We start from the raw sequence: 27,075 nt of genomic DNA on the forward strand, positions 1-27,075 counted from the left end.
GTTCAGGGGCAGAACGACAGATTTTCACCTTGTCAGCTCCGGGGATTCTATCTTGCAACCTTACAGTTAACTAGTCCAACGCAATAACGACATGCCTCTCTCTCGTTGCACTCCACAAGGAGACTGCCTGTTACGCGAATGCAGTAAGCCAAGGTAAGTTGCTAGCTAGCATTAAACTTATCTTATAAAAAACAATCAATCATAATCACTAGTTAACTACACATGGTTGATGATATTACTAGATATTATCTAGCGTGTCCTGAGTTGCATATAATCTGACTGAGCATACAAGCATACAAGTATCTAAGTATCTGACTGAGCAGTGGTAGGCAGAAGCAGGCGCGTAAACATTCATTCAAACAGCACTTTCGTTTTGCCAGCAGCTTTTCATTGTGTGTCAAGCATTGCGCTTTTTATGACTTCAAGCCTATCAACTCCCGAGACAAGGCTGGTGTAACCGAAGTGAAATGGCTAGCTAGTTAGCGCACGCTAATAGCGTTTCAAACGTCACTCGCTCTGAGCCTTGGGGTGGTTGTTTCCATTTAACATTTACATTTAAGTCATTTAGCAGACGCTCTTATCCAGAGCGACTTACAAATTGGTGCATTCACCTTATGACATCCAGTGGAACAGTCACTTTACAATAGTGCATCTAAATCTTAAAGGGGGGGGGGTGAGAAGGATTACTTATCCTATCCTAGGTATTCCTTAAAGAGGTGGGGTTTCAGGTGTCTCCGGAAGGTGGTGATTGACTCCGCTGTCCTGGCGTCGTGAGGGAGTTTGTTCCACCATTGGGGGGCCAGAGCAGCGAACAGTTTTGACTGGGCTGAGCGGGAACTGTACTTCCTCAGTGGTAGGAGGCGAGCAGGCCAGAGGTGGATGAACGCAGTGCCCTTGTTTGGGTGTAGGGCCTGATCAGAGCCTGGAGGTACTGAGGTGCCGTTCCCTCACAGCTCCGTAGGCAAGCACCATGGTCTTGTAGCGGATGCGAGCTTCAACTGGAAGCCAGTGGAGAGAGCGGAGGAGCGGGGTGACGTGAGAGAACTTGGGAAGGTTGAACACCAGACGGGCTGCGGCGTTCTGGATGAGTTGTAGGGGTTTAATGGCACAGGCAGGGAGCCCAGCCAACAGCGAGTTGCAGTAATCCAGACGGGAGATGACAAGTGCCTGGATTAGGACCTGCGCCGCTTCCTGTGTGAGACAGGGTCGTACTCTGCGGATGTTGTAGAGCATGAACCTACAGGAACGGGCCACCGCCTTGATGTTAGTTGAGAACGACAGGGTGTTGTCCAGGATCACGCCAAGGTTCTTAGCGCTCTGGGAGGAGGACACAATGGAGTTGTCAACCGTGATGGCGAGATCATGGAACGGGCAGTCCTTCCCCGGGAGGAAGAGCAGCTCCGTCTTGCCGAGGTTCAGCTTGAGGTGGTGATCCGTCATCCACACTTGCTTTGCAAGGGTAACGCTGCTTCGATGGTGGCTGTTGTCGTTGTGTTGCTGGTTCGAGCCCAGGGAGGAGCGAGGAGAGGAACGGAATCTATACTGTTACACTGGCAATACTAAAGTGCCTATAAGAACATCCAATAGTCAAAGGTGAATGAAATACAAATGGTATAGAGGGAAATGGTCCTATAATTCCTATAATAAGTACAACCTAAAACTTCTTACCTGGGAATATTGAAGACTTTGAACTGAAATGAACTGAAATGTTAGCTTTCTTACATAGCACATATTGCACTTTTACATTCTTCTCCAACACTTTGTTTTTGCATGATTTAAACCAAATTGAACATGTTTCATTATTTACTTGAGGCTAAATTGATTTTATTGATGTATTAAGTTAAAATGACTGTTCATTCAGTATTGTTGTAATTGTCATTATTACAAATGCATTCCAAAAAAAAAACAACGGCAGATTAATCGGTATCGGCTTTATTGGTCCTCCAATAATCGGTATCGGTATCGTCATTGAAAAATCATAATCGGTCCATATGCATATTACTCAAGAAAGCTGTCTCCAGCAGAAAGGAAACTATGATGTTGGCGATCGGAAGCTCCTGGATGTGAAGTTGGCATTAGAGGAGTGGAGACACTGTCTGTAGGGCGCCCAGGCCCCATTTCTCATCCTCAACGACCATCGGAACCTGGAGTACATACTGAACCCACGCCAAGCCAGGTGGGCCCTTTTCTTCACCAGATTCGATTTCACACTGACATATAGCCCAGGTTAAAAAAACATCAAAGCCGATTCCCTTTCTACGATTCGGGAGAGGTTCCTGTCTTGAGTGCATCCATAATCCTACCCTCTTGAATCGTAGCCCCCATGCTCTGGGACCTAGATGTGGACATTCGCCAGGCCCTGGAGAGGGAACCCACAACTGCCACCTGTCATCCTGAGTGCACCTACGTTCCCATGGGGATAAGGGATTGGCTATTGACCTGGGCACACACAGCTTCCGTTGCTAGACATCAAGGTATCACCCACACCATTCAGTCCAGTGCTGGAAAGTCCTGCTGGCCCACCTTGGCGCATGACGTCACTCGTTATGTCAACTCCTGCTCCATATGTGCCCAATCCAAATCCCCCCAGAACGCTCCAACAGGGAAACTCCTTCCCGTGCCTCAGATTCCCGGGTCTTATCTGTCCATTGACTTTGTCACTGATCTCCCCTCTTCTAATGGTTTTACCTCCATATATTGGTGATAGTGGACAGATTCTCTAAATCATGTAGTTTCATCATGCCTGTCTCCTACCGCTCTCCAGGTCGCTGAGGCACTGTTCCAGCAGGTCTTCCGGCACTGTGGGCCAACCGTGGCCCCAAATTCACATCAAGTGTATGGAAGGCTTTCATGGAGAAGCTAAGGGTCACAGTCAGCCTCACTTCCAGGTATCGGCCTCAGTCTAACAGGCAGGTGGAGAGGATGAACCAGGAGCTGGGGAGGTTCCTGAGGTGCCACTGCCAGGACCAGCAGGGGGCTGGGGCCTGATTCCTTCCTTAGGCTGAATACGCCCAGAATTCATTGCCACACTCCTCCACCGGGTTGACTCCCTTCCAGTGTGTTCTTAGAAATGTTTTTATAAAACTTAAAAACGAAATAAAAACTAGTAAAGTGGATATAAAAACAAACTGCAACTAAACTGATTTTAAATAAAAACCTTCAAACTAATAGAAATAAAAACGAACATAAAAACGACAATACAAAACGATAACGATAATGTGTGGGTGTGGTTTGCATGGTGTATGCAACTGTTGTGTGTGTGTGTGTGTGTGTGTGTGTGCGTGCGAGTGCATGTGTGCGTCTATGTGTGTGTGCATGCATTTTGGCGTGTGTGTAATGACAACTTACCCAATACCAGTGTAGGCCAGTTCGCTATCCGGGCTTTGAGACCTTGGTGGAATATCTCATGTAGAAACATGATGGTCTCACTGGATATAAAATGGAAAATAAATAAAAAACAGAATATCAAACATGTTTCTGTGTGTGCGTGTGTGTGGGGGTGTGTGTGTGTGTGTGCATGCATGTGTTGTACCTGTTGAGGAACACACTGCTGACATCATCGTGACTGATTGGAGGTTTCTTGGAGCTGGCGGCCATGCGGAGAGGTCTCAGGAAACAGTTAACCAGGATAGACAGCTGGTGGACATACCTAGGGTTAGATCAACAAGGATCAGACTAACACTCTTGGAATAAAAATGTGCTATCTAGAACCAAAAAGGGTTATTCGGCTGTACCCATAGGCGAAACCATTTGAACAACCCCTTTTGGGTCCAGGTAGAACCCTTTACACAGAGAAGTTCTACCTGGAACCAAATAGGGTTCTACTTTGAACCAAAAAGGGAACTCCTATGGGGACAGCCGCAGAACACTTTTGGAACCCTTTTTTTATTAGAGTGTAGGATGCAGCAGACCTTGCTCCAGCCCAGCAATAAAACACCCGAATATGCGACTTGTGGTCTAATCACACTATGAGTGTAATCAGGTGTGCTGGTGCCGGATTCGAATAAATAACAACAGTCAATCATTCAATTCATCAATCATTCATTCAATCAATTCACAAATCAGCCACTCAATCAATCAATCAATCAATCAATCAGTCTCTGTGTGAGTGGTTTTAGGTACGTACTCTGTCTCAGCCTCCACCATGTTAAAGACGATCTGGTTCCTCTTCCTCATGCTCTCAGCATGGGGAGAACAGATATAGTCCTGAACTATCAGCTTCCACTTCCTACGGCACAGCCAACCACGCATAAAGCTTTGCACCTGTACAGGGAAACAGACACACACAGGTTAGAATATTTCTTTTTGGGGGTAACATTTTATAAAATGTTTCTAACAATATAAACGTATACAGACAAAAGATGGTTTTGAATCACACAAAAATCAACAAAGCACACAAACATCAATGACATAACACCTGCCCAGACCCACATGTTCCGACAGCATCAATCTCCAGTGCTTGTAAGACTATGCCGTATAACCTCAAATTGCAGTATTCTGTTTTTCTCTGTTGCCCACACCTTTTCAATATTTAAATAATAATGCATTTGATTCTTCCACTGTCTCAACGATGGAGGATCATTTGATTTACAGTTTAAGTCAACATTTTGTTTTTAAATGATTGACGAGAAAAGTACGGTTTCTCACCGCACCCTCATATTTCATGTCTTCAAATATGCAAGATAGACGGATTAAAAAGTACATTTACATTGTAATAATTGACAGCCAACTTTCTAACTCTGCCCATAACTTTTGGACTTTATAGCAAACCCAGAAGGCATGAATTATAGATTCATAGTTAATTTTATACTTATGACATGTAGAATTTGTGAATGCTGTCTCTTGTATAATAAATTCTATATTTTTGTTTATACTGGATTAAGCATACATTTTTGTTAACTGTAATTTCATTAGTTATGTTGCAACACTCCCTTCATCTTGTGCCAATATCAGTTATTTTTAAGTCGGTTCCAATAGTTTTTTTCTAAGAAATTGTCAGTAGGTTGCAAGATTTTCTATATTATTACCCATCATATGAATACCCTGATATTAAACTTTTAAAGTTGCATGTATTTGAAAATGTCTACATTGGTCAGCCCAAAATGGCTTTTTTAATTCTGTCATGGAAATAATTGTATTTCCTATTACCATGTCATGTATGCCTTTAGTTTTCCATATGGGACTATTTATCGGTGAATTCTGAAAAGCTATCCAATAATTGTTGCATAGGGGTGTGTTTTTAGGGAGTAATATTGGTTCTTGCAGTCCGTTTCAATTTCTTCCGTATTGTTATACTGTCCTAAACTATGAAGTTGTTAATGTTCTTCGCTATAGTCTTTGGAAATAGACATGTGAAAAGATTTTGGGGATCTGTATGCACATCTTTCATATGTACCCATTGTTCCTCTTTAGTGCACTTAACAATATGTCGCAAGTAAAAGCCTTGTGGCGAGTTTTTACAATTCCAGGTCTGGAAGGTTAAAACCACCAATTTAGGCAGATGTAGAACTTTACTTTTTATTCTATGAGTTGTATTTGCCCATATAAAGCATGTTATGACCGAGAATTATATTTAAAAGAAAAAATGTCTTCGGTGGGGTATTACAGAAAATAAATATAGAAACTTTGAGAGATTTGAAAATTGTTTTGAATAGCGTTGTTAAACGTTTTGTAAGGGCTGCAAGGTGTTTACCAGATTTATTTAGTAAAATAGTATGCTTTATTTGAGTTGAACCTGTAGTTGTTGGCTCTCTTCAAAAGATCATATTCTTGCTTAAATTCAGAAAGTTTATTTTCTTCTTTACCTTAACGTTTTTATGGGCCTTTCTAAAATAGTAAATAATTTATATTTTTCTTTCATTTTAATTTCTAATGCAGATTGAACTTTTTCAAAGTATGATATTATCATTCCCCTAATGTACTCCTTAAAAGCACCCAAATTATGTTGGAGTTCTGCTTTTCTCTGTCCTATACCATGCTGAATTACACCAACATAAAATACACTTAGTGACAGAACATGGACAAAGAACAGAGCACATTTTCAAGAACCAAAATATATTAAATAGATAATCTAAAAAATAAAGACCTTCACCATAACAAATGTCTACATTTATTTATTTGATTTGATTTTTATTTCACCTTTATTAACCAGGTAGACTAGTTGAGAACAAGTTCTCATTTGCAACTGCAACCTGGCCAAGATAAACCAAATCAGTTCGACGCATACAACAACAGTTACACATGGAATAAACAAACATACAATCAATAATACAGTAGGAAAATATATATACAGCATGTGCAAATGAGGTAGGATAAGAGAGGTAAGGCAATAAATAGGCCATGGTGGCGAAGGAATTACAATATAGCAATTAAACACTGGAAGGGTAAAATGTGCAGAGGATGAATGTGCAAGTAGAGATACTGGGGTGCAAAGGAGCAAGCTAAAAAAATAAATACTGTATGGGGATGAGGTAGATTGGATGGGCTATTTACAGATGAGCTATGTACAGGTGGAGTGATCTGTGAACTGCTCTGACAGCTGGTGCTTAAAGCTAGTGAGGGAGGTAAGATTCTCCAGCAGGAGGAGGCAAAAGGAAGAATTGGCTTTGGGGTGACCAGTGAGATATACCTGCTGGAGCGCGTGCTACGGGTGGGTGCTGCTATGGTGACCAGTGAGCTGAGATAATGCGGGGAATTACCTAGCAGAGACTTGTAGATGACCTGGAGCCAGTGGGTTTGGCAACGAATATGAAGCGAGGGCCAGCCAACGAGAGTATACAGGTCGCAGTGGTGGGTGGTAATATGTGGCTTTGGTGATAAAACGGATGGCACTGTGATAGCAAATTGGATGCAGTCTGAGTAGTGTTGGAGGCTATTTTGTAAATAACATCGCCGAAGTCGAGGATCGGTAGGATGGTCAGTTTTACGAGGGTATGTTTGGCAGCATGAGTGAAGGATGCTTTGTTTGCGAAATAGAAAGCAGATTCTAGATTTAACTTTGGATTGGACATGTTTAATGTGAGTGTGGAAGGAGAGTTTACAGTCTAACCAGACACCTAGGTATTTGTAGTTGGCAACATATTCTAAGTCAGGACCGTCCAGAGTAGTGATGCTGGACGGGCGGGCAGGTGCAGGCAGTGATCGGTTGAAGAGCATGCATTTAGTTTTACTTGCATTTAAGAGCAGTTGGAGGCCACGGAAGGAGAGATGGCATTGAAGCTCATCTGGAGGTTAGTTAACACAGTGTCCAAAGAAGGGAGAGAGGTATACAGAAGAGGTGGATCAAAGAATCACCAGCAGCGAGAGCGACATCATTGATGTATACAGAGAAGAGAATCAGCCCGAGAATTTAACCCTGTGGCGCCTCATAGAGACTGCCAGAGGTCCGGACAACAGGGCCTCCGATTTGACATTCTGACTCTATCGGAGAAGTACTTGGTGAACCAGGCGAGGCAATCATTTGAGAAACCAAGGCTGTTGAGTCTGCCAATAAGAATGTTGTGATTGACAGAGTTGAAAGCCTTAGCCAGGTCAATGAATATGGCTGCACAGTGATGTCTCTTATCGATGGCGGTTATGATATCGTTAAGGACCTTGAGCGTGGCTGAGATGCACTCATGACCAGCTCAGAAACCAGATTGCATACCGGAGAAGGTGCGGTGAGATTCAAAATGGTTGGTAATCTGTTTGTTAACTTTGCTTTCAAAGACCATAGAAAGGCAGGGTAGAATAGATATAGGTCTATGGCAGTTTGGGTCTAGAGTGTCTTCTCCTTTGAAGAGGGGGATGACCACGGCAGCTTTCCAATCTATGTGAATCTCAGACGATGCGAAAGAGAGGTTGAACAGGCTAGTAATAGGGTGTTGCAACAATTGACAGATCATTTTAGAAAGAGTGCCCAGATTGTCTAGCCCGGCTGATTTGTAGGAGTCCAGATTTTGCAGCTCTTTCAGAACATCAGCTATCTGGATTTGGGTGAAGGAGAAGTGGTTGAAGTTTGGGCGAGTTGCTGTGGGGAGTGCAGAGCTGTTGACCGTGGTAGGGGAAGCCAGGTAGAAAGCATGACCAGCTGTAGAAAAATGCTTCTTGAAATGATCAATTATTGTGGATTATCGGTGGTAACAGTGTTTCCTAGCCTCAGTGCAGTGGGCAGTTGGGAGGAGGTGCTGTTATTCCCTATGGACTTTACAGTGTCCCAGAACTTTTTGGAGTTCGTGCAAATTTCTGCTTGAAAAAGCTAGCCTTAGCTTTCCTAACTGCCTGTGTATATTTCTTCCTAACTTCCCTGAAGTTGTTCGATGCTAATGCAGATCGCCACAGGATGTTTTTGTGTTGGTCAATGGTAGTCAGGTCTGGAGAGAACCAAGGACTATATCTGTTCCTGGATCTACATTTTTTGAACAGGGCATTCTTATTTAAGTTGGTGAGGAAGGCACTTTTAAAGAATAACCAGGCATCCTCTACTGACGGAATGAGGTCAATATCATTCCAAGAAACCCTAAGCCAGGATTCAGACACGGCTAGGACATCCAGGTTGGCAGAGTGTGCTAAAGCAGTGAATAAAACAAACTTAGGGAGGAGGCTTCTAATGTTATTAACATGCATGAAACCAAGGCTTTTACAGTTACAGAAGTCAACAAATGAGAGCACCTGGGGAGTAGGAGTAGAGCTAGGCACTGCATGGCCTGGATTAACCTCTACATCACCAGAGGAACAGAGGAGGAGTAGGATGAGGGTACAGCTAAAGGCTAACAGGACTGGTAGTTTAGTGCGTTCAGAGCAGAGAGAAAAAGGAGCAGGTTTCTGGGCATGAGAGAATAGATTCAAGACAATGTACAGACAGAGGTATGGTAGAATGTGAGTACATTGGAGGTAAACCTAGGCATTGAGTAAATGATGAGAGCGATATTGTCTCTAGAGACGTTTAAACCAGATGATGTCACCGCATATGTGGTCTGGATCCTGTTTTCTTTGAGACTTGCAATAGTTGTTAAGTAGTCCAAAAATGTCGGAAACATGCTGTTGGTCATGTAACTGTTTGTTACATGCAATATGCTTTGTGAACTTCACAGGACAGAGGTTGCTCTCCGGTTTTGTGATGAAACAAGGGTGTGGTTGCAAACATAAAAAAAAAATCTGGATGCATCCTGAGATCATTCATGTGTGTGGTTGCTTCTCAGCCAAGAGAGTGGGTTCACTCACAATTTTGCCTAAGCACAAAGCCATGAATAAAGAACGGTAACAACACATCCTCCAAGAGCAACTTCTCCCAACCATCCAGCATGATGGAGCACCTTGCCATAAGGCAAAAGTGATAACTATGTGGCTCGGGAACAAAACATCGATATTTTGGGTCCATGGCCAGGAAATTCCCCAGACCTTAATCGCATTGAGAACTTCAAGAGGCGGTCCACCCGCAAAACTCCAAGCATTGCTTATGCAAGAATGGGCTGCCATCAGTCAGGATGTGGCCCAGACGTTAATTGACAGCATGCCAGGGCGGACTGCAGAGGTCTTGAAAATGAAAGGTCAACACTGCAAATAGACTCTTTGCATCAACTTCATGTAATTGTCGATAAAAGCCTTTGACAATTATGAAATGCTTGTAATTATACTTCAGTATTCCATAGTAATATCCCACAAAAATATCTAAAGACACTGAAGCAGCAAACTTTGTGAAAATTAATATTTGTGTCATTCTCAAAACTTTTGGCCACGACTGTATATAAGATCCACACAGTTGACAGTGCATGTCAGAGCAAAAACCAAGCCATGAGGTCGAAGGAATTGTCCGTAGAGCTCCAAGACAGGAAGGGAAACAAAAAATGTCTGCACCATTGTAGGTCCCCAAGAACACAGTGGCCTCCATCATTCTTAAATGGAAGAAGTTCGGAACCACCAAGACTCTTCCTAGAGCTGGCCGTCCAGACAAACTTAGTAATCGGGGGAGAAGGGCCTTGGTCAGGGAGGTGACCAAGAGACCGATGGTCACTCTGACAGAACTCCAGAGTTCCTCTGTGGAGATGGGAGAACCTTCCAGAAGAACAAACATCTCTGTAGCACTTTACCAATCAGGCCTTTATGGTAGAGTGACCAGATGGAAGCCACTCCTCAGTGAAAGGCACATGACAAACGGCTTGGAGTTCGCCAAAAGGCACCTAAAGGACTCTCAGACATGCGAAACAAGCTTCTCTGGTCTGATGAAGCCAAGATGGATCTCTTTGGCGTGAATGCCAAGCTTTACATCTGGAAACGTTGCACCATCCCTACAATGAAGCATGGTGGTGGCAGCATCATGCTGTGTGGATGTTTTTCATCGGCAGGGACAGGGAGACTTGTCAGGATCGGGGAAAGATGAACGAAGCAAAGTACAGGGAGATCCATGATGAAAACAGAGTGCTCAGGACCTCAGACTGGGGCAAATATTCACCTTCCAACAGGATAAAGACCCTAAGCACACAGCCAATACAAAGCAGGAGTGGCTTCAGGGGCAAGTCTCTGAATGTCTGCGAGTGGCCCAGCCAGAGCCCGAACATCTCTGGAGAGACCTGAAAACAGCTGTGCAACGACACTCACCATCCAACCTGACAGCTTGAGAGGATCTGCAGAGAATAATGGGAGAAGATCCCCAAATACTGGTGTGCCAAGCTTGTAGCATCACACCCAAGAAGACTCAAGACTAGGTATGGTGTTCTTTGGATGCAACTCAGCATTCTTTGTCCTCCAAACATGACGAGTTGAGTTTTTACCAAAAAGTTATATTTTGGTTTCATCTGACCATATGACATTCTCCCAATCTTCTTCTGGATCATCCAAATGCTCTCTAGCAAACTTCAGACGGGCCTGGACATATACTGGCTTAAGCAGGGGGACACGTCTGGCACTGCAGGATTTGAGTCCCTGGCGGCATATGATGGTAGGCTTTGTTACTTTGGTCCCAGCTCTCTGCAGGTCATTCACTAGGTCCCCCCGTGTGGTTCTGGGATTTTTGCTCACCGTTCTTGTGATCATTTTGAATCCACAAGGTGAAATCTTGCGTGGAGCCCCAGATCGAGGGAGATTATCAGTGGTCTTGTATGTCTTCCATTTCCTCATAATTGCTCCCACAGTTGATTTCTTCAAACCAAGCTGCTTACCTATTGCAGATTCAGTCTTCCCAGCCTGGTGCAGGTCTACAATTTTGTTTCTGGTGTCCTTTGACAGCTTTTTAGTCTTGGCCATAGTGGAGTTTGGAGTGTGCCTGTTTGAGGTTGTGGACAGGTGTCTTTTATACTGATAAGTTCAAACAGGTGCCATTAATACAAGTAACGAGTGGAGGACAGAGGAGCCTCTTAAAGAAGAAGTTACAGGTCTGTGAGAGCCAGGAATCTTGCTTGTTTGTAGGTGACCAAATACTTATTTTCCACCATAATTTGCAAATAAATGTATTACAAATCATACAATGTGATTTTCTGGAATTTTTTTCTCATTTTGTCTGTCATAGTTGAAGTGTACCGATGATGAAAATTACAGGCCTCTTTCATCTTTTTAAGTGGAAGAACTTGCACAATTGGTGGCTGACAAAATACTTTTTTGCCCCACTCTAAATGTAATGTTTCAGTAATATTTCAGTTGGTGTTGGCCAAGTTAGTGCAGCGCTGTGTCCTTTTTTCATGAATCTGGGTTAAGTAGAGGGTGTGTAGTGCCTCAGTGTAACTTGTGTATCCTCCTAGGATGAATGCGGCATGCTCTCTTTTGGCATGCTCTCTTCTGAATATGCCGCTCCAAGGAGGAGGGGCATATTCCATGGTGTGGCATATGTAGCCAGTGTAAATGCTCACTAGGTCTTTTCAGGTGGTGAAGGATAAACATAGTATCAACCTGCCCACCCCATTGTAAGTCATTTTGTACAATTACCCCTAAGATCTTAATAGAGTCACACACTTGAGCTCCTGGCCCATCTGGAGAGGGCATGGGACAGGTGGCTTCAGTGACATTCTGCTTGCCCAAAACCCACGTGTCAAAGTTGTTCAGGGCCTGCTGTGGTGTGCTGATGTTTCATGTTGTACATGTGTGGATGAGATTGAGATAATCAACATATTTCCAGCTACTGCCAACATCCCAGCTTGCGATGTCTGCTAAGAAGATGAGAAGGTCCAGAAGAGTTCCTTGAGCTACGCCTTCTGTCAGCTCCTGCTAGTCTGAAAAAAGAATATATATATATATTTTTTTTTCTTTCGCCCCCAGAACTGATTGGAGCATCTGATGCAATTATGCAAGGTTTTAGTTCTGGGTATCCGAGATAAGAGCAAGTCTAATCAAGTCTAAAAAATGGTAAAAATGGCACTGGAGCAGAAGGCAGACGTTTTACATGCCCCCAACCGATTTGTTTTTTTGTTTGTTTATCTGCTTTGTTTGTAACTTATTTTTTAAACTAATTTTGTACATAATGTTGCCGCTACCATGACCAAAAATAACTTCTAGACATCAGGACTGCGATTACTCACAACGGACGAGCATAATATTTTTCTTCTTTCACAACTCTGACGAGCCCAAGGTGGAGGATATATGTGGCTCCCTCGGGAACAGGCCCCGACCCCTGTGATCTGCGCAAGAAGGAGGCGGCGAAATAGAGGCCGGAGAGCAGGCTGCCTTCTGAGGAGTAGGAGGCGATCGAACAAACCCCCACTCCCCTCAATTCTGCTCGCAAACATACAATCTTTGGACAATAAAATTAACAAATTATTGGGACGACCAACAGGATATTTTAATATCCAACAGGATATTAAAAACTGTAACATTATGCTTCATGGAGTCGTGGCTGAACGACGACAATATGAACATACAGCTAGGCTGGTTATACGATCTACCGGCAGGATAGAACAGCGGCGTCTGGTAAGACAAGGGGCGGCGGTCTATGCATTTTTGTAAACAACAGCTGGTGCATGATATCTAAGGAAGTCTCGAGCTACTGCTCACCTGAGGTTGAGTTCTTCATGATAAACTGCAGACCACATTACCTACCAAGAGAGTTTTCAAATATATTATTTGTCACTGTTTACATACCACCACAGTCAGAGGCTGGCACTAAGATGGAATACAGCTCATTCAATTCTATCATAAGCAAACAAGAAAATGCCCACCCAGAGGCGCAGCTCCTAGTAGCGGGGACTTTAATGCAGGGAAACTTAAATCAGTTTTACCTAACTTCTATCAAAATGTTAAATGTGCAACCAGAGGAAAAAGAACTCCGGACCACCTATACTCCACACACAGAGATGCATACAAAGCGCTCACTCGCCCTCCATTTTGCATATCTGACCATAATTCTATCCTCCTGATTCCGGCTTACAAGCAATAATTAAAGTAGGAAGCACCAGTGACTAGATCAATAAAAAAGTGGTCAAATGAAGCAGATGCTAAGCTACAGGACTGTTTTGCTAGCACAGACTGGAATACATTCCGGGATTCCTCCAATGGCAATGAGGAGTACACCACATCTGTCATTGGCTTCATCAATAAGTGCATCGAATGACGTCGTCCCCACAGTGACCGTACATACATACCCCAACCAGAAACCATGGATTATAGGCAGCATCCACACTGAGCTAAAGGCTAGAGCTGCCGCTTTCAAGAAAACGGAACTCTAACCCGGAAGCATATAAGAAATCCCACTATGCCGTCAGACGAACCATCAAACAAGCAACGTGTCAATGCAGGATTAAGGCTGGATCCTACTAAACCGGCTCTGACATTCGATTAATGTGGCAGGGCCTGCAAACCATTACAGACTACAAAGGCAAGCACAGCCGAGAGCTGCCCAGTGACATGAGCCTACCGGACGAACTAAACTACTGTGCTCGCTCCGTTTTTGTGACCCCAAAGTGTCCAGTCCCCATCCCCCCCATGAGTACTCTGGAGCACAGCCTCCCACAGTGCTTTTGGGACTACCACCTGCCACCTCTCCTCTGCCCGCTGTAGCACACCACAGCCTTGTCTGCCGCCTACTGGCGTGCCAGCGGAATACGGCAGGGACGCATCTTAATGGGTCGAGCATCACCTGTGTCGATCTCATGCTGCACCAGATGAGTCTGACCCACCTCTTCCTCACTCAGCGCAAAGCTGTCTCTGAATTCAAACAGCAACTGCCACAACCGTTCCATATGCTCAGGGTCAAGACCAACACAGTTCCTCCCCCATATCTCACTCACTGCAGACAGTGTCCTCTCCTCTCCCATCTGGGGTATGTAACACACAGATGTGGGGGGGTGCAGCCATGAGTCTCTGCTGCTTTAACTATTGGAGTAAAGGGTTTGTTGGGTTGAGTGAATGTGACATTGGGGGAGGGGGGGGGGCATGGTGACTGCCGGCCCTCCCTGGAAGCTCGGTGTGCCCCCATTTAGGTCTAACTGGCAGCCTGTGCACCTAAGAAAGTCCAACCCCAGGAAACAAGGGTCCTGCACAGCCGCCACCCACACAGGATGACGCACAGACCTGCCCCCTACTGTCAGAGTCATTAATCCCTTCCCTTTCATGGGTGCCAGCTCACCTGTGACTGTGCGGAACTGCACAGTTGTGTGCTCACACGGAGTCCAACCTTGCACAATATCCGGCCTCACCAGAGTTACTGTGGACCCAGTGTCCACCTTGGCAGAGCAGGGCACCCCCTCCACAGTGACAGGGACATGACAAAAGTCCCCCAACACAGGTCCGGCCCACCACAACAACAGGCTTCAGCCGCTTGTCCTCGTCTGCTTCTGGGGGAGGTGGAGCCTTGCTTCCCCATCTGTGCCGGTGGGTTCCTCCTGAAGATGATGGTGGTTGGGAAAGAAAGCCAGGGGTCTGCACTACCCGGTCTATGCGGACCCCGAGCCGTTTCCCTGAGCTCTGGGGGACATGGGGCAATCCAGGCGTAGATGGCCTGGCAGGCTAAAACCCCAGCAGACCCTGGGACCAGGGTGTGTGTTTCGCATGTAGCGACACAGCACGAATGAGTTCTGTCATTTCAGCCACCCATACAGGCATTTTCGGCTCTGGGCTACTCTGCGCCACAGCCCGCACAGAAGGTCTGTCTCCCTGCACCCCCACCAAAGCCCCAGCTGAAGCCCCAGCCCACAGCAGCTCCCTCGCTAAAGCAATTTCCAAGGCTATCTGCAATGACTCAGGATGAGCCAGCTGGATCTGTATGCTCAGCTCCGTAGGAGAGAGCGCCCATATGAACTGGTCCCGTGCTAGCTCGCTCTGCACGGAGGGGGGCATGTTAGGATCTCAATGACATTAGCTCGCAGGCCAGAGCATCATCCGTGAGGCATAAAGCCAACTACAGTGTCCTTTTTTTCATCCGACCACCCCCTAAAATGAGCTAACAGTTCAAACTGAGCATGAAAAGCTTCCCAATCCGCCTTACCGGAATACTTCGAGGTCTTAACAGATACGGACGCAGACGGGAACTGGGCGCAGCCATGTTTGTTTACATCCTGAGCCCCAGATTCCTCGTCACCCCTTCCGTCCGCCCACCAGAATCCGCGCGAAGCACAGTCGACGAGGCACTCATGCCCGCTTCAGCCGCCATCACTCTAACGTCCTCCCCGAAGCCCTGGCGATCTCCTCAGCCAGATCCCCCGACGTCCATGCACACGCACCTCTTTGGCCATAATCGTCCCCTACCTCCACCTTTCAGATTCCCTCAAAGCATTTTCAACCCCGTTCTCACCTACAGTAGCTAGCCACAGAAGTCAACTAGCTAGCTGGTTTTTACTACTGACACCAATGTAAAGAAACAGCAGGGAGCAGGTCTCGAACCCTCGACCTTCGAGCCCGAGGTCCGGTACCCTATCGACTGTGCCGCAAAAGCATGATCGAACCGCAGGTATTAATATGAACGGCGATAATAACCCAGGGACGTTACACTACCACCTCAACTAACCGGTGCCCCCACACATTGACTCTGTACTGGCACCCTCCTGTATAAATTGTTATTTTTTAATTACTTAATCTTATCTTATTCTTATCTGGAATTTTTGGAAACTGCACTGTCAGTTAGGGGCTCGTACGTAAAGCATTTCACTGTAAGGTTGTATTCGGCGCATGTGACTAATAACATTTGATTTGAAGTTTGACACCCGGTTGGATAAGACATTCAATGGCCGATAGGGTGGTCGATTTTGCCAAAGTCTTAAAGAAGTCAGTGATAATGAGGAGGTTTATGGTGGATGGGATCTGATTGCTTGTATAAACAGTCCAGGAATCTAACAATGCGTGGAATACACACTTAGGCACACCCCCACGTACGCAGATTACACACACACACGGGCATGCATGCACATACCTTCTTAATCTTTTTTATGTCTGGATCTTCATCCTCTTGGTTTACATGATAAGGCCACATTCTCTCATTGGTTTTGTTCAGGGCAACGATCTGAGAGAGAATGAAAACACAGTAAACACAACTGAAGACTGCACTTCCTGATTGGGCTCCTTTTTTTCATCAATGCTCATTAAGAAATGCTAGCGGGCATGACTGAAGGCAAATAATAGTTGTCTTGGGTGTGGTTTGATGTGGGTGTTCATTGGTTATGTCTTTGCCATTCAAGTAGTGAGTACAGTGATGTAAGCTAAGATAACTTTGCCATGGAGAGAACAAAGTTTTTGAAATTGAGGACTTCTTCCGGTCTGACTGCCTCGCCATCCCCAGGTGGTCAGCTAATTCAGTGTTGTGTTTAGCCAAGCAGACAGCAGCTAGCTAGCATCGCTTGGTGATTGGATAGCCAGCTGCAGCTATGTAGCGGATTTAAATCAGTTATTACAAGATAGCAAGAGCCAGTTTTTGGAATGTGTTTCATAAAGACACTCGTTCTACATCACCTTGCTACAAAAGTAGCTTGCAACTTAGTTTCAACGTTTCATCACATTCCGGTCTTTAGTCAGCTCAGCTGTCCTACAACACAATTTCTGTAATTGGCTAGTTTTGCCTCGTCGCTCCTTAAGTCCGCCGTTAGATCTTTCTCGAGACGAATCCTAGAACTAATATCCTTACAGGTGTAGGCTACATATGAACATTGCACGAACATCGGCCAGCTTGAGTGTACATCATTTTAATTATTGATGGATGTGTTCGTGATAGAAAGACATTTTCTGCTGTAAATATATTGATGTGCTTATAAAGACAGTATGCCTGTACGTTACCTAACCAATCAAAAATCAATTGTGTAGAGTAGAACTTCAGCTGTCTAACCAGAACTAGAAAGGCATTTCTTTGGTCTATTTGCAGAAATTGAAGGATTTGGCTGTCTTACACACTGATATACACAAGTCCCCAGTGAGGTCCCTTTCCTCTATGTAATGCATTACAGGTTATGGACATGTGCAGTCAGGTGGCAGAAGGGGTGGAGTGGATATGGGTCCAGCAGGCAGAGTTCAATAACTACAGGCAAATGTGAGATGCAGGAGGATGGCACTCTTCTCATACTGACTATACAGTTCCATGTATATACTGTATAATAAACCTACACAATCCTGCTGAAGCAGTGTTCTGCTAATATAACAATGTGCAAATATTATACTTGCCTTTCATCTTTTGTCATTCACAACCGATACAAATACTGTACCTATCAACATTGTGTCTGGTGGCCCTGGACCTACCTTGCCAAACATGTCAGTCATCATACCTTCCTGTAAGGTGTCCCATATCTCCCCCCCATCGATAGTACCATTCAAATCAATAATAACAAAAAGACAAAAAGTCAGATGTGTCTTGTATAATTTTAATGCGGAGTACAAGCTATTTCCCAATTCAGACATCAGTATAAACCTGTCTTTCAGTCAGAGGACTCCATGACCAAAGCTTATCATCCTCCATCTGTAGAAAAACAAAGTAGAGTTGACGAGTGACAAATGGTGGTGTTTTCTTGTCCGTATATTCAGTTTGTCTGTCTGTAAATTATGTTTATTGTGGCAGCACTATTTCACAGAGTCAAATTCCTGTACATGCAAATTAATTTGGCAAATAAAGGTGATTCTAATATTACTAAACACTTGTGATGTACTATCTTATTAGTAATCACCTTTTGTCCCTTTTGAGGTGTTTGCCAGTGTCAGTAGATCAGCTCCAGGCCCCTCGTCACAGATACCGGTCATGAAGGAGCCTGACATACGGATCCGACCCAGCTCCTATCACAGAGACAGAGAGGGAGGGAGAGGGAGAGAGAGAAAGACTCACCATACAGTCATGGAAAACAACAGTAAATACACAGTTGAACATAGCCAATCAGAGATGAGGATTCACAGCTAATACAATGCCAGTTGTTAAAGTACTGTGCGAATTTCACCAGGTTCCCTCTCTCTCCAGATGAAATCTCGCGTCTTGTGACGGCCAGCCGCCCAACAACCTGCCCGCTTGACCCTATCCCCTCCTCTCTTCTCCAGACCATTTCCGGAGACCTTCTCCCTTACCTCACCTCGCTCATCAACTTATCCCTGACCGCTGGCTACGTCCCTTCCGTCTTCAAGAGAGCGAGAGTTGCACCCCTTCTGAAAAAACCTACACTCGATCCCTCCGATGTCAACAACTACAGACCAGTATCCCTTCTTTCTTTTCTCTCCAAAACTCTTGAACGTGCCGTCCTTGGTCAGCTCTCCCGCTATCTCTCTCAGAATGACCTTCTTGATCCAAATCAGTCAGGTTTCAAGACTAGTCATTCAACTGAGACTGCTCTTCTCTGTATCACGGAGGCGCTCCGCACCGCTAAAGCTAACTCTCTCTCCTCTGCTCTCATCCTTCTAGACCTATCGGCTGCCTTCGATACTGTGAACCATCAGATCCTCCTCTCCACCCTCTCCGAGTTGGGCATCTCCGGCGTGGCCCACGCTTGGATTGCGTCCTACCTGACAGGTCGCTCCTACCAGGTGGCGTGGCGAGAATCTGTCTCCTCACCATGCGCTCTCACCACTGGTGTCCCCAGGGCTCTGTTCTAGGCCCTCTCCTATTCTCGCTATACACCAAGTCACTTGGCTCTGTCATAACCTCACATGGTCTCTCCTATCATTGCTATGCAGACGACACACAATTAATCTTCTCCTTTCCCCCTTCTGATGACCAGGTGGCGAATCGCATCTCTGCATGTCTGGCAGACATATCAGTGTGGATGACGGATCACCACCTCAAGCTGAACTTCGGCAAGACAGAGCTGCTCTTCCTCCCGGGGAAGGACTGCCCGTTCCATGATCTCACCATCACGGTTGACAACTCCATTGTGTCCTCCTCCCAGAGCGCTAAGAACCTTGGCGTGATCCTGGACAACACCCTGTCGTTCTCAACTAACATCAAGGCGGTGGCCCGTTCCTGTAGGTTCATGCTCTACAACATCCGCAGAGTACGACCCTGCCTCACACAGGAAGCGGCGCAGGTCCTAATCCAGGCACTTGTCATCTCCCGTCTGGATTACTGCAACTCGCTGTTGGCTGGGCTCCCTGCCTGTGCCATTAAACCCCTACAACTCATCCAGAACGCCGCAGCCCGTCTAGTGTTCAACCTTCCCAAGTTCTCTCACGTCACCCCGCTCCTCCGCTCTCTCCACTGGCTTCCAGTTGAAGCTCGCATCCGCTACAAGACCATGGTGCTTGCCTACGGAGCTGTGAGGGGAACGGCACCTCAGTACCTCCAGGCTCTGATCAGGCCCTACACCCAAATAAGGGCACTGCGTTCATCCACCTCTGGCCTGCTCGCCTCCCTACCACTGAGGAAGTACAGTTCCCGCTCAGCCCAGTCAAAACTGTTCGCTGCTCTGGCTCCCCAATGGTGGAACAAACTCCCTCACGACGCCAGGACAGCGGAGTCAATCACCACCTTCCGGAGACACCTGAAACCCCACCTCTTTAAGGAATACCTAGGATAGGATAAAGTAATCCTTCTCACCCCCTCCCCCCCTTAAAATATGTAGATGCACTATTGTAAAGTGGCTGTTCCACTGGATGTCATAAGGTGAATGCACCAATTTGTAAGTCGCTCTGGATAAGAGCGTCTGCTAAATGACTTAAATGTAAATGTAAATGTTCATATATTAACATGTCATGTTGATTTGTTATTGTGCATGCCTGCATCCTGGGAGTTGGGAATCATTTTGATGCACTATGAGAGGTAGCCACGCTTTTCTGTCATATTAAGAAAAGTTTGATTATTTTAAGCACAAAGTCATACACACAGTGTTTTGTTCATGGATAATGTTGTATATTTAGAGGTTATTTAGAGGTTACTCATACGTGGATGGTATTGTGAAGATGCACTTGTAATTGTACTTTTTAGGATGATATCAACATTCTGAATTCAACATGTGGTTCATAGCTAACTAAGGTATTAGCAGGCTATTGTATGTGTGAACGATGGCTAGCTCCTCGAATGATCCCAGTTCCTCCTATTGTGCATCTGTTGTAGAAAGAGGCAACGATTTGCAGAACATATATGGCTCTACAAATGTTTTATTTCCTTTTGGATGCAGGTATGTGGTTTTATCTATGTCAAATATGTTATGTATAATAAGGAGAGGCTGTACTAATTTGTTTAATCATTTTGATGCACTATGAGAACATATGTGCTCTACAAATGTTTTATTTCCTTTTGGATGCAGATGCAGGATGCAGAGAGTGAGTTCTGCTTAATTAAAACTACCTGAACTCCAAAGTCCACGTCTATAGTCTCAATCAACCACACACAGCGCGGAGTTACAGCGGTGCTGCACCGGTTACACCAGCATGTCACTGACTGGTTGGCATTACTCACCCTGGCCCAGGAGTTGTCCATTGTGGCACCATGGATGGGGGGCACCTCCTTACAACATACAAGACACAGCACTGATTACATTATCAATGGTGGTTATGTCCTCCATTACTCTGAAACGTGACTGGTGTCTGGCCAATGCGTCGTTATCTGTCACCATTATTTTTACACCAGAAAATATGAAATATTGTTGTTGCTTATTGGTAACTTTTTGGGGGGTTAGCTGAGGCCCTCAAATGCTAGCTAGCTAATATGGTTGATTATTTAGAAGGGATCTTACAGTAGCTAGCCAGTTTGAGTTGAAACATTATTGAAAGCAATCTGGCAACATGCATCAAACATGCAGTCAGGTTTGCAAGAAACGTTAGCTAGCAGGGATGAAACCTTCAGGTGCAACGTTAGCTATGCAAATCTTCCTTTCACATTACAGGTTAGGGAGAGGCTATGTATTTAGCTAGTTACATCACAGTATCATAGTGGAACAGCCTGTCAAATAATGGCATGTAGCTAGCTATAAACAAAACTTAGCAACTTACCAACAACACACCAGTCTCAAGTTGACGGTTGACAGCCTAAATATAAGATAGTCGAAGGTAATCCAAATCTTGGCAATTTGCCCAAGATTGTTGAACAACTTTATGAAAGCCCATTTTCACTAGGGTAGCTTATTTCCCGAGCAAGGGCAAGCACAAACCACGCGCCTTGTCTGGGGAAGACGTTCCAGTGGGCGAGTTCATTTGATCTTTTCCCCACAATGCAGTATTCAATATCAGTAGTACTATAAAAAAATTATAAAAAAACACAAAAAAGTCAAGCAGAACAAAACACACGAGAAATAAGAAGTACACAAGAAAGTATGTAAACTATATAAACGGTCAGTTCCAGGGTCAATGCCAATACCATATTTACAATGTTCAGGGATACTGGAGTGGTAGGATTACCTATGTATGGGCATAATGTGACAAGGCATCAGGATATATAAAAAACAGAGTAGCAGCAGCAGCGTATATGATGATTGTATGTTAGTGTGTGCATAGAGTCCGTATGAATGTGTGTGTGTGTGTGTGTGTAATGTCTGTGAGCAAATTACGTGTGTGTTGGAGTGTCAATGTGAGTGTGTGTGTGTGTGTGTGCATAAAGTCAGAGCGATTATTCAAATGAAATAGAAGGGTCAATGCACATAGTCCATGAAGCCATTTTGTTAGCTATTTAGCAGTCTTATGGCTTGGGGATAGAAGCTGTTCATGAGCCTGTTGGTGTCAACTTTGTTGCTCCGGTACCGCTTGCTGTGCAGAAGCAGAGAGAATAGTCTTGGGTGGCTGGAGTCTAACAATTTTCCGGGCCTTTGTTTCAAAACCGCCTGATATAGAGGTCCTGGATGACAAGGAACTTGGCCCCAGTGATGTACTGGGTCATCCACACCACCCTATGTAGAGTCATGCGATCAAGGGCTGTGCAGTTGCCATACCAAGCAGTGATGTAGCCAATCAAGATGCTCTCAATGGTGCAGCTGTAGAACCTTTTGAGGATTTGAGGGCCTGTGCTAAATATTTCAACCTCCTGAGGGGGAATAGGCTTTGTCGTGTCCTCTTCACGACTGTCTTGGTGTGTTTGGACCATTCTAGTTTGTTGTTGATATGGATACCAAGGAACTTGAAGCTCTCAACCTGCTTCACTACAGCCCATCGATGAGAATGGGGGTGTGCTCTGTGCTCCTTTTCCTGTAGTCCACAATCATCTCCTTTGTCTTGGTTACGTTGAGGGATAGGTTGTTATTCTGGCACCACCCGGCCAGGTCTCTGACCTCCTCCCTATAGGCTGTCTCATCATTGTCGGTGATCAGGCCTAGCACTGTTGTGTCATCGAAAAACTTAATGATGGTGTTGGAGTCGTGCCTGGCCATGCAGCCGTGGGTGAACAGGGAGTACAGGAGGGGACTGAGCACGCACCCCTGGGGAGCTCCAGTGTTGAGGATCAGCGTGGCCCGTCAGGAAGTCCAGGATCCAGTTACAAAGAGAGGTGTTTAGTCACAGGTTCCTTAGCTTAGTGTTGAGCTTTGAGGGTACTATAGTGTTGGGCACAGGGACTATGGTGGTTTGCTTGAAACATGCTGGTATTACAGACTCAATCAGGGACATGTTGAAAATGTCTGTGAAGACACCTGCCAGTTGGTCAGCAGATTCCCGGAGTACACGTCCTGGTAATCCGTCTGGCCCCGCAGCCTTGTGAATGTTGACCTGTTTAAAGTTCTTACTCATGTCGGCTACGGAGACCGTGATCACACAGTCGTCCGGAACAGCTGATGCTCTCGTCCAATGATTGCATGTTGGCGAGTAGTATTGACGGTAACGGCAGCATCCCTACTCGACTTCTGCGGGTCTTGAAGAGGCATCCGGCTCTTTGTCCTCTGTACCTGCGTCGCTTCTTCTTGCGAATAACTGGGATGTCGGCCCTGCCGGGTGTTTGGAGAATATCGTGTGAGTCCTGCTTGTTGTCTAATCCGAGGTGAGTGATCGCTGTCCTGATATCCAGAAGCTATTTTCTGCCGTAAGATATGGTTGCAGAAACATTATGTACAAAATAATGTACAAATATAGCGAAAAAAACACATAATAACACAATTGGTTGGGTGCCTGTAAAACTGCTGCCATTCCTTCCTGCGCAATTTTGCAGTGTGGAGTGCAATTAAGATTGCGTCATCTATGGATCTGTTGGGGCGGTATGCAAATCGAAGTGGATCTAGGGTGTCAGGGATGATGGTGTTGATATGTGCCATAACCAGTCTTTCAAAGCACTTCATGATTACAGATATGAGTGCTACATGGCTGTAGTCAATGGGGCAGATATCCTTAGAGTTCTTGGGAAAAGGAATGATGGTGGTCAGCTTGTGGGGATAAACAAACTGGGACAAGGAGAGGTTGGAAATGACCGAGAATATGCCTGCCAGCTGTTCTGCGCATGCTCCGAAAACGCGCCCTGGAATACCATCCATCAATACCAACCATCCATACCATACAATACTATCCGACCCCGCGGCCTTACGAGTGCTGACCTGATCAAAAACCTTGCGTCGTCCTTGGAAAGTGTGGTTTTTGTTGAAGCATGCCAAAAATGCATTGATTTTGTCTGGTAGAGACATCATTGGACAGATAACGTCTGGGTCTTCCTTTGCAATCCGTAATGGACTGTAGCCCTTGCCACATGTGGTGTGGGGCGGAGCCTGTGTAATAGGATTCCACCTTATTCCTATAATTGTCCTTTTGCGTGTTTGATGGATCTGCAGAGGTCGTAATGGGACTACTCATACTAGTTTGTGTCCTCAACCGTAGCCTCAGGGTTAGCTGCGATAGCCCTGTGTGTGGTAGCCCTGTCCTTTAGCTTAGCACCAACCTCCGTGTTAATCCGGGGCTGTGGAGACATCACTGTGGAGACATCGTCAAAGTATTTCCTAATGAAGCCGGTGACTGAGGTGGTTAGCTTGTCGATGCTATCGGCGGAGTCCCGGAACATATTCCAGTCAGCGCCTGCAAAGCAGTCTTGTAGCATAGCCTCTGATTCGGAGGACCATTTCTCAACGGAGCGCCTCACGGGTACTTCCTGTTTGAGCTTCTGCTTGTATACAGAAAGCAGGAGTATAGAGTCATGATCTGAATTGCCGAAGGGGTTATGTGGGAGAGTATGGAATGTTTGCTTGTGGGTAGAGTAATTGTGGGCTAGGACTTTATCTCCCCTAGTGGCGAAAGAGACGTGTTGCTGGAAGTTGGCCATTATGTATCTTAATGACGTAGAATTAAAATCACTAACAACACGGAAAGCAGCCTCCAGGTGCATGGTCTCCAGCTTCTTTATAGCCTTGTATAGTTTGTGAAGTGCCAGCATGTTGTTTTCCATGTCTGATCTTTTGAGTTTTGATTTATACCATATATGTATATGGTTCTCAATTCTGATACAATTCCGATTCTCCATTATGCAATCTTTTTTGTTGTTGCATGTAACCAGCCGTTACCACAACAACCGCCACAAAATTTAAAGGAACAGTGATAGGATGTCTGCATGCTATTTCAGAGGCTACATCAGTGTGAATGAACAAAATGATATGGGATACATGTAAAACTGAGCGTGGACAGTCAGACAAAAAGATTGGATATGAGCAAAACATCTGAATTAGGCTCATAGGATGACTGTGTAAACACAGCATATAGTGTTTTGATTTGAAATGCTGGGGCTTTTGGTTGAGGAGAAGTCCAAATTTAAAGGCAGGAGATGGCAGAGGTGGGCTAATAATAGGAGGCCTGTACTATTCTACTCTAATCTACTGATGAGTGGTGAGCTTTCAGGCACTAGCGGCTGCAGGGGAATTCACCCAAGCGGATGCAGTGAAGGAGTAGCTAGCGGTCATTCTACCTACAAAGTCAAGTGGCTATGCTACGGGATGGATGTGGATGGCTGTGAGGACGTTGTCGACGGGCAATGTGCGCACCTGACTTGCTACGGAACTGTCTTCTGACCAACTATTCCCCCCTGGCTGTGACCGTCATGATGCTCCATCTCTGTGACCGTGATTCTGCCTCCCACCACTCGATGCTACCAAAAGAAGCTGCCTCAGCTCCCATGCCAACTTCCTGACATTGCTTAACCATTCTGGCTTCCTGATTTTGTTTAATTGTATGTTCTTTACTTTTGTGTGTATTGTATTCATATTTTGTATGCTCGTGGATTTCAGTTTGTAAATGGTGTAAATAGCTTTGATTATGGCTATAATAGTCACATTAAATGGCAATCCATCGATATACAATTCTATGGAATGTGGCGCTATTTCAGGTTTGTGTGTGTGTGCGTGTGTGTCAGGCTGTGGGTGTTTCCACGTTAGATAAGCATCAGATTTCCTCTTCACGGACAATCTCCTGCCACACACACACACACACGTAACTGTGGGTTATCTGCCTGTGACTGCCTAAGCAAATCATGGTTTAGCTCAGCGATACAGCAGCAGTATCCCACAGGACTCTCACAAAGCCTTTACACACTCTACCTCACTGACTGGGGGAAATCATTTCATTAAATGTTTCATTTATTACATTTATTTGACAGGGACAGTGCACATCAATTAGCATTTCTGTAAATGTGTCAGATTTTCCAGCTAGCTATTTTTCAATTGTAGTCCCTGAGCAGGTATATAAAAGCACTTAAAATGGCATCATAAAAATGGTACATTTGTTTAAACATTGTGCATACATGTCTGATTGTCCTTCAGCCACACTCTCAACCAATGGCAAAGGGTTGATAGGTTGCACAGCTCCATAATATCAGTGGTCGATGTGTTCCAGACGTGAGGCTCTGCTTTTTCTTTACATGCTAACCTAAAATGGTGTCACGGTCGTCGGAATAATTATCGGACCAAGCTGCAGCGCGATATAGTTTCCACATATTATTTATTAGAAACGCACAAAACAACAAAAGAACGAAACAAACAACGAACCGTAACAAAGAGGTGTAACATACACTCAAAACAATATCCCATATACAATATCCCATAAAACACAGGTGGAAAAAATGCTACTTAAATATGATCCCCAATTAGAGACAACGATAGCCAGCTGCCTCTAATTGGGAATCATACCAAACACCCACATAGAAAAACTAAACTAGAACCTTACATAGAAAATAATAACTAGAAAACACCCCAGTCACACCCTGTCCTACTATACCATAGAAAAACAAAGGCTCACTATGGTCAGGGCGTGACACATGGCTGATAGAAATCAGTCAATCAGCATTAATATGCAACATAAAAACCATGCAGTCAGCCAAAGAAAGTTGGACCAGTCTCAAAAAGCATGGATTCGGCTTTTTATCTGTTCACAAGCATGACATGAAGCATGTAAACATAGATATGCAATACCATGCTTAGCAGAGGTCATGATTGGGTGTTCCTCTCGTGGACCTGTCCTGTGAGCTTTGTAACCAGCCAATGCTGTTTGAATGTTACCTTCTATCAAAGTCAGTACATGTATTGTACATACAGGCAGTGTTATAAGGAAAGCTATAAGCATTTGTAACAGCTGTTAATATTAAAACTAGAGGTCGACAGATTAGGGCCGATTTAAATTTTTCATAAATCGGTAGTCGTCATTTTTGGACACCGATTACGGCCGATTACAATGCACTCCATGAGGAGACTGCGTGGCAAGCTGACTACCTGTTACGTGAGTGCAACAAGGAGCCAAGTTAAGTTGCTAACTAGCATTAAACTTATCTTATAAAAAACAATCAATCTTAACATAATACCTAGTTAACTACACATGGTTGATGATATTACTAGTTTA

The 27,075-nt window shown here is 44.9% G+C and overlaps 1 protein-coding gene and 1 long non-coding RNA gene across 2 annotated transcripts in view; both read right to left on the reverse strand.

Moving 5' to 3' along the window:
* LOC124034010 (ras-specific guanine nucleotide-releasing factor 2) overlaps positions 1-27,075 on the reverse strand; it is a 148,832-nt gene that overhangs the window by 75,807 nt on the left and 45,950 nt on the right. Inside the window, exons 4-7 of the mRNA XM_046346624.1 lie at positions 16,307-16,396; positions 4,127-4,263; positions 3,533-3,649; positions 3,349-3,428 (exon numbers count right to left, since the gene is read on the reverse strand). Coding sequence (XP_046202580.1) covers positions 3,349-3,428; positions 3,533-3,649; positions 4,127-4,263; positions 16,307-16,396 — 424 coding nt within the window. The remainder of the gene's footprint in view (positions 1-3,348; positions 3,429-3,532; positions 3,650-4,126; positions 4,264-16,306; positions 16,397-27,075) is intronic.
* LOC124034011 lies at positions 17,721-21,491 on the reverse strand. Its single transcript, XR_006838494.1, has 4 exons — positions 21,286-21,491; positions 20,753-20,800; positions 18,042-18,147; positions 17,721-17,836 (listed from the first exon to the last, which is right to left on the reverse strand). It is a non-coding gene; the product is annotated as an uncharacterized LOC124034011 (long non-coding RNA).

Source organism: Oncorhynchus gorbuscha, linkage group LG04 (assembly GCF_021184085.1).
Source record: "Oncorhynchus gorbuscha isolate QuinsamMale2020 ecotype Even-year linkage group LG04, OgorEven_v1.0, whole genome shotgun sequence".
Classification (NCBI taxonomy): domain Eukaryota; kingdom Metazoa; phylum Chordata; class Actinopteri; order Salmoniformes; family Salmonidae; genus Oncorhynchus; species Oncorhynchus gorbuscha.